The following is an 8881-nucleotide window of genomic DNA, read 5'->3' on the forward strand; positions in this document are numbered from 1 at the left end:
AGTGCTGCCAGGAAGCATCAATGGAAGAACCACCCAGGTTAATCCAAGGAAAACTGCAGAATTATAACCAAATAAAGTGTTTTTATTTTAAGCCTTTAAGTTGTGGTGTTACGATTTTTAAAGTACTAATTTGGGGATTAAATTTTGTGGTGGTAAGCCACTGATTTTTCACTTAGCTCTGTTTGCCAACATAGATAGCTTACACACACAAGACAGAAAGTGAAAGAAAAATACTGAAAATTTCCTGGAATTCTTCCCCAGAGAGTCCTTGTTGCTGATGAGGGGGTATATACTGCATGAGATGAGTGGATCTTAAATAGGCTCAGAAGTTTCCCATCAAACTCCCTCCTGCTACTATGAATGCCCCTGGTGCTCTCAGGACTCTGTTTTCTCCTACAACTACAGGAAGAGTACATGGCCAGAAATTGCAAAGAAAATTGCCCACTGTGTGGTGAACTTTGGCTCATGGGAAAGAAAACTTGATGAATATGTACATCTTTCCTGTCCTGTTTACAAATTGCTTGGGAAATGAATCCATGGTGTCTATTAAAAGTTTCAGTGAGATAAAGAAATCAGCTGCAATGGGCAGCTCATAAGTTCTCCCTAAAAGTGTGAACTAGTTGCTTTTTGACATTTTATTATAAATGAAGAAGGAGGTGAGATGAAAGTAGGAAGAAGACAGAAGGTAAAGAAAGAATAGAGTAGAAGTACAAGAGGAATAAGAAAAAATATCAGTGATCAAGAGTCAACCATAACAATTTGCAATCAAAAGGTAAAAGAATGAAATCCTTGCACTATGATTATTCCAAGTATAGTTGGAAGTGAATTTGTTCCCATCAGTTTCTCCAGAAGTCACCAGAAACTATATTTTTAAAAAATATATGGTGCTAATACTATTGAATATACTACTTTCCAATCAAAAGGAACTTTTAAAAGCAGGACAATTAAAATTCAACAGAGAAATACCTCCAAAAAGATATCTTTTTAATAAATATGTTTATATTAAATATCAAGTAAATTGTATTACACATATGTATATATGCATACATACACATTATTCCACTGAACAAGATAAACCTCCATAAAATAATCTTATATCTGTGTTTACTGAAATGCTTTGGAATAGTGTTATTGTTCTAAATGCACAAATTAATTGTTTTTTAATTATTTTTTATTGGAGTATAGTTGCTTTACAATGTTGTGTTGGTTTTTAACTTTAATAAGTTCAAAGCTTTTCAACACTTCTTTTTTATTCTTTAGAAAACTGAAAAGACATCTGGAAATTAAAGCTCACTGTTCTCTGAAGTGGTTCTGATTATAGAGGGTACTTTGGGAGAAAGATTTTCCCCAGAGTCATTAACATTTTGTATCATTCTCTTTAAAATGACCATATAAGAAGTAGAGAAAACAGAATTTATTGTCAACAGTACTGCAAAATGGTAGATTTCAGTTGGTGAAAAATAGACCAGGAACAATAAAATTCTACCAGTTTTTGAATTTCTGGATCAGGGATTCTCTAAAACCAATTATTCACAAAGCAATTCTTAAGGCATCACTCTTAACTTTGTTTTGAATAGTTGCATCTAAATTATGTCAGGAGTGATAGAAAAATAAAGCAAAATCCAAACTGTCAACAATACTGGTGAGATTTTTCAATTCTAAAACTAACATTGAAGGTTTCTGAAAAAGAGAGAATTTTATCAAACTTCTAAATTTTGAATACTTGTAATATAATTTCAAGACAATGTTCTTAGAAACGGGGAGAGAATAAAAGTTTTAAGATGATAATAAAATGATGAAGTGCATGCAAACCAGATATGAGATGGATATTACTGACATGAGTAGGAAAATGCTTGACTTTCAAAAGAAAATGAGGTGTTAGTATGTTTGAAATGCTCAGAATGTGGAGGAGGAAATTCTTTGAGGTGGATCTTGATTCTGGGAGAAAGAAGATTTCTCCTGGATCTTGCTGGATGGACAGAATCCCCAGGTTTGATTTTAAATGACCAATTTCTTTTAGATGATAATCAAGACACATATTCACAGTTGTCAAAAACTGCTATGAGTTGAGGTCTCTTAAACTGAAGGACTCCCTGAATGGAGAATAAAATGTTTTGTTTAATTCAGGAGGAAAGGAGAGTGAGAGTGTACATGAATTTTTGAACCCCTTATTTGATATCAAACTCTCATATCGAGAGATGCAGTGTAGGAGAAAGAAAATCAAAATTATGTTAATCTGATTTTAAGATAGTGGTGCTTTACCTCTAGATAAATTGGTTAGCTTCATGGGGCTTCTACTATCCCTCCTGCAAAATAAGAAAGTTTTAAGGGATGTGTTCAAGTCTGAATTGGGTTGTCATTATATCTATTACAGTTTTTATCATTATTTCTACTGTAAAAGAGAAGACACACCTGGAATGACTATGCTATCAAGTCTAATACACAGATCAGGAACAACATTGCTACAAAACATACCTCAGAGCTCAGAGTTCAGTTGGAATTAACAGATCTTTGGGGGATGTGTCCTCAGGTCTATAGAATTCCTGATGATTACCTAAGACACTGTGTAATCCTATCCTAAACCAGAATGAAAGGAATCATTTATTAACACATCTGTAGCTTGGCTTGAAGAACAGCTTGAAAGAGGCTTTAATCAAAGGTATTCCCCATGCCCCTATTTGAACATATGCTGCAGTGACCTCACTAGAGTGTCTGATATTACACCACTGGAGAGTTATCCATTACAAGTAAATACGAAGGACTAGTGAGATTAAGGAATGAGTCATATCTACTTATTCATTGATATTAACAGATAAATATATAAAATACCAAAGCAATGCAATTCCTGGGGAATCCTCAAACACTGAGTTTGAAGGTAAGATTGCCCTCCCCTCCATTTAAATCAAACCCATCTTGATGTGCCTCCAACAGTTTCTTTTAAATTTGATCCCTTTTAAGTTTGATGTTACAGAATCATATAGAGCGACTTTTTGTGTAGGTGGCTTATTTTACTCTACAATAAGTTTTTGTGAAAATTCGTTATGTTGAGTAACTCTAGTTCACTCATTATGACTGGAAAATAGTATTCCATTGTGTGACTTTAACATAATGTATCTACCCATCCTACTCTTAATGGTATCAGTTCAGTTCAGTTGCTCAGTCGTGCCTGACTCTTTGCGACCCCATGAATCGCAGCATGCCAGGCCTCCCTGTCCATCACCAACTCCCAGAGTTCACTCAGACTCACGTCCATCGAGTCAGTGATGCCATCCAGCCATCTCATCCTCTGTCGTCCCCTTCTCCTCCTGCTCCCAATCCCTCCCAGCATCAGAGTCTTTTCCAATGAGTCAACTCTTTGCATGAAGTGGCCAAAGTACTGGAGTTTCAGCTTTAGCATCATTCCCTCCAAAGAAATCCCAGGGCTGATCTCCTTCAGAATGCACTGGTTGGGTCTCCTTGCAGTCCAAGGGACTCTCAAGTCTTCTCTAACACCACAGTTCAAAAACATCAATTCTTCAGCGCTCAGCCTTTTTCACAGTACAGCTCTCACATCCATACATGACCACAGGAAAAACCATAGCCTTGACTAGACAGATCTTTGTTGGCAAAGTAATAGCTCTGCTTTTGAATATGTTATCTGGGTTGGACATAACGTTGCTTCCAAGGAGTAAGCGTCTTTTAATTTCATGGCTGCAGTCACCATCTACAGTGATTTTGGAGCCCCAAAACTAAAGTCTGACACTGTTTCCACTGTTTCCCCATCTATTTCCCATGAAGTGATGGGACCAGATACCATGATCTTTGTTTTCTGAAAGTTGAGCTTTAAGCCAACTTTTTCACTCTCCACTTTCACTTTCATCAAGAGGCTTTTTAGTTCCTCTTCACTTTCTGCCATAAGGGTGGTGTCATCTGCATATCTGAGGTTATTGATATTTCTTCTGGCAATCTTGATTCCAGCTTGTGCTTCTTCCAGCCCAGCACTTCTCATGATGTACTCTGCATATAAGTTAAATAAGCAGGGTGACAATATACAGCCTTGATGTACTCCTTTTCCTATTTGGAGCCAGTCTGTTGTTCCATGTCCAGTTCTAACTGTTGCTTCCTGACCTGCATATAGATTTCTCAAGAGGCAGGTCAGGTGGTCTGGTATTCGCATCTCTTTCAGAATTTCCCAGTTTATTGTGATCCATACAGTCAAAGGCTTTGGCATAGTCAATAAAGCAGAAATAGATGTTTTTCTGGAACTCTCTTGCTTTTTCCATGATCCAGCAGATGTTGGCAATTTGATCTCTGGTTCCTCTGCCTTTTCTAAAACCAGCTTGAACATCAGGAAGTTCACGGTTCACATATTGCTGAAGCCTGCGTTGGAGAATTTTGAGCATTACTTTACTAGCATGTGAGATGAGTGCAATCGTGTGGTAGTTTGAGCATTCTTTGGCATTGCCTTTCTTTGGGATCAGAATGAAAACTGACTTTTTCCAGTCCTGTGGATAGATGAACTTATTTGCAAAGCAGAAATAGAGTGACAGATGTAGAGAACAAAGTATGAATACCAATGTGGGATGTAGAGTGGGTTGAATTGGGAGATTGGGCTTGCCATATGTGTATTTCTATGAATAAAATTGACAACTAATGCTAATCCTCGTGTATAGCATGAGGATCTCTAGTCAGTGCTCCGTGATGGCCTAAATGGGAAGGGAATCCACAAAAGAGGGGATATGTGTATATGTGTGTCTGATTCACTTTGCTGTACAGCAGAAATGAACACAACACTGTAAAGTAACTCTACTCCATCAGTTTCTTTCATTGTTTTCTTTATTTTCTGCCTCCTTTTCGGGTCTTTATGGCTATTCCAAGCTGAAAGAACTGTTTTTGTTTTTTTTTTTAATTTCATAGTAGAATAGCTCTTTATGTTATAGATCATAGTGAAATCAAAACTTTCTCATTTTTCAAGTGGGATAATGGAAGCCCCATGAAGCTTAACAAATTATCTAGAGGTACAGCCCCAATATCTCAGAATCAGATTTGCATAATTTTGCTTTCCTTTCTATTATATTGCATCACTCTTTATTATGAGAGTTTGATATCAAATATGGGAACAAAACTCATGTATATGAATATCACAGTTTCTTAAGAAGACCCTGCAACGTCATCCAGTCCCAACTATTTGAACATTCATAACAGTATTCAGGTGATCTGGTATTCCCATCTCTTTCAGAATTTTCCACAATTTATTGTGATCCACAGAGTCAAAGTCTTTGGCATAGTCAATAAAGCAGAAATAGATGTTCTTTCTGGAACTCTCTTGCTTTTTCCATGATCCAGCAAATGTTGGCAATTTGGTCTCTGGTTCCTCTGCCTTTTCTAAAACCAACTTGAACATCTGGAAGTTCACGGTTCACATATTGCTGAAGCCTGGCTTGGAGATTTTTGAGCATTACTTTACTAGCATGTGAGATGAGTGTAATTGAACATCCTTTGGCATTGCCTTTCTTTAGGATTGGAATGAAAACCGACCTTTTCCAGTCCTGTGGCCACTGCTGAGTTTTCCAAATTTGTTGGCATATTGAGCGCAGCACTTTCACAGCATCATCTTTCAGGATTTGAAATAGCTCACCTGGAATTCCATCACCTCCACTACCTTTGTTCGTAGTGATGCTTTCTAAGGCCCACTTGACTTCACATTCCAGGATGTCTAGCTCTAGGTGAGTGATCACACCATCGTGATTCTCTGGGTCATGAAGATCTTTTTTGTACAGTTCTTCTGTGTATTCTTGCTACCTCTTCTTAATATCTTCTGCTTCTTTTAGGTCCATACCATTTCTGTCCTTAATCAAGCCCATCTTTGCATGAAATGTTCCCTTGGTATCTCTAATTTTCTTGAAGAGATCTCTAGTTTTTCCCATTCTGTTGTTTTCCTCTATTCCTTTGCATGGATCGCTGAGGAAAGCTTTCTTATCTCTTCTTGCTATTCTTTGGAACTCTGCATTCAGATGCTTATATCTTTCCTTTTCTCCTTTGCTTTTCACTTCTCTTCTTTTCACAGCTATGTGTAAGGCCTCCCTAGATAGCCATTTTGCTTTTTTGCATTTCTTTTCCATGGGGATGGTCTTGATCCCTGTCTCCTGTACAATATAATGAACCTCAGTCCATAGTTCATCAGGAAGTCTATCTATCAGATATACTCCCTTAAATCTATTTGCCTCTTGAGAAATTCGTATGCAGGTCAGGAAGCAACAGTTAGAACTGGATATGGAACAACAGACTGGTTCCAAATAGGAAAAGGAGTATGTCAAGGCTGTTTATTGTCACCCTGCTTATTTAACTTATATGCAGAGTACATCATGAGATGTGCTGGGTTGGAAGAAGCACAAGCTGGAATCAAGATTGCCAGGAGAAATATCAATCACCTCAGATATGCAGATGACACCACCCTTATGGCAGAAATTAAAGAGGAACTAAAAAGCCTCTTGATGAAGGTGAAAGAGGAGAGTGAAAAAGTTGGCTTAAAACTCAACATTCAGAAAACAAAGATCATGGCATCTGGTCCCATAACTTCATGGGAAATAGATGGGGAAACAGTGGAAATAGTGTCATACTTTATTTTTCTGGGCTCCAAAATCACTGCAGATGGTGACTGCAGCCATGAAATTAAAAGTCTCTTACTCTTTGGAAGAAAAGTTATGACCAACCTAGATAGCATATTGAAAAGCAGACATTACTTTGCCAACAAAGGTCTTTCTAGTCAAGGGTATGGTTTTTCCACTGGTCATGTATGGATGTGAGTGTTGAACTGTGAAGAAAGCTGAGTGCCGAAGAATTAATGCTTTTGAACTGTGGTGTTGGAGAAGACTCTTGAGAGTCCCCTGGACTGCAAGGAGATCCAACCAGTCCATTCTGAAGGAGATCAGCCGTCGGATTTCTTTGGAAGGAGTGATGCTAAAGCTGAAACTCCAGTACTTTGGCCACGTCATGTGAAGAGTTGGCTCATTGGAAAAGACTCTGATGCTGGGAGGGATTGGGGGAAGGAGGAGAAGGGGACGACAGAGGATGAGATGGCTGGATGGCATCACTGACTCGATGGACGTGAGTTTGAGTGAACTCCGGGAGTTGGTGATGGACAGGGAGGCCTGGCATGCTGCGATTCTTGGGGTCGCAAAGAGTCGGACATGACTGAGTGACTGAACTGAACTGAACTGAGCAGTATTCAGACAGGAAACTGTGTGTGTGCATGTGTGTGTTTGTGTGTCAAAAGTAAGATGAACATTTTCAGAATATAGATATTGTCATATTCCAAAACTCAAAAGTTGTTTGAATTTTCAGTTGAGTGTCTTAGATTACAAAGAAGCAAATTGTTAGAAACAGATGAAAGAATCTTTATGAAACATGAGAGAAGTCAGAGGATTGTTTAGATGTGTGACTTAGAGTATTTATTTTATCTCTTTTGACTTTGTGTCTAAATCTGAATTAAAGGACTATCATCTTGACATAAGATGATCAAAACATGTAGAATATGTGCACTTACATTTCTTTAGGTATACATGCTAAGCAGTGGTAAGTAACCATTTTTTGATTTTTATTGATTCTGGTTATTCATTTGTTTTGAGTTAAAAATAAATGTTGTTGGTCTTTGTTAATTTTTTTTTTCTTTCAGGTAATGTAATTGTTTCTTGGGAACTTGGCCTGCTAAACTAATTCCATGGAAAAAAATAAGCAATGTAATTGAATTTGTTTTTTGGGGTCTTTCTCAGAACATAGAGGTTGAAGAAGTGTGTTCTGTGGTGTTTTCTTTCTTCTACATGGTTATTCTTCTGGGAAACTTTGTCATCATACTGATGGTTTGTGTGGGCAACCTTTTCAAGTCTCCTATGTATTTCTTTCTCAACTACTTGTCTTTTGTGGATATTTGTTACTCTTCAGTCATAGCTCCTAAGATGATTTTGGACCTATTAGCCAAAAAGAAAACTATCTACATGGGGTGCATGTTGCAACTCTTTGGAGTACATTTCTTTGGTTGTATTGACATCTTCATTCTTACTGTAATGGCCTATGATTGTTACATGGCTATTTGTAAACCCCTATACTATATGACCATCATGGATCGAGACAGATGCAATAAAATGCTGCTGGGGACTTGGATAGGTGGGTTCTTACACTCCATCATCCAAGTGGCTCTGGTAGTCCAACTACCCTTTTGTGGACCCAATGAGATTGATCACTACTTTTGCGATGTTCACCCCGTGCTAAAACTCGCCTGCACAGACACATATGTTGTTGGTGGTGTTGTGACAGCCAACAGCGGTACCATGGCTCTGGGGAGCTTTGTCATTTTCCTAATCTCCTATATTGTCATCCTGGTGTCCCTGAGAAAGCAGTCAGCAGAAGGCAGGCACAAAGCTCTCTCCACCTGTGGCCCCCACATTGCCGTGATCGGCATCTTTTTTGGTCCCTGTACTTTCATGTATATGTGTCCTGATACTACCTTTTCAGAGGATAAGATGGTGGCTGTGTTTTATACCATTATCACTCCTATGTTAATCCCCCTGATTTATACACTGAGAAATGCAGAAGAAAAAAGCAATGAAGAAACCGTGGGGCAGGAGAGTTTTCTGCGAGGCTAATGATAAATAGTAAAAAGTAACAATCCAAGATGTATGATCTCAAAGTTTCTCACTTGCACAGTGAAGACAATAATAACGATCTCACAGGGTGTCTTGAAGGGAACAAATAAGAGAATAATACATTCTACAGAACCAAGTTATTCTTTATCATTATGATTATATTTGTTCTAATATTTCATAATCATAATTTTCTGAAATATCTAGAACAAAGAAATCCTATCAGTCTCAGAAATTCAGCATGGTCATACTCTCCCCTCTTT

The 8881-nt window shown here is 37.9% G+C and overlaps 1 protein-coding gene across 1 annotated transcript; it reads left to right on the forward strand.

The window, feature by feature from the left end:
• Window positions 1–7670: 7670 nt before the first annotated feature.
• LOC788064 (olfactory receptor 4S2-like) lies at window positions 7671–8621 on the forward strand (the record flags this gene model as incomplete). The annotated part of the gene is made up of 1 exon (XM_025001366.2): window positions 7671–8621. A coding segment is annotated over one exon (951 nt), but the record flags the coding sequence as incomplete, so codon positions are not given.
• Between the last annotated feature and the right edge of the window lie 260 nt (window positions 8622–8881).

This window comes from Bos taurus, chromosome 13, assembly GCF_002263795.3.
Source record: "Bos taurus isolate L1 Dominette 01449 registration number 42190680 breed Hereford chromosome 13, ARS-UCD2.0, whole genome shotgun sequence".
Lineage (NCBI taxonomy): Eukaryota > Metazoa > Chordata > Mammalia > Artiodactyla > Bovidae > Bos > Bos taurus.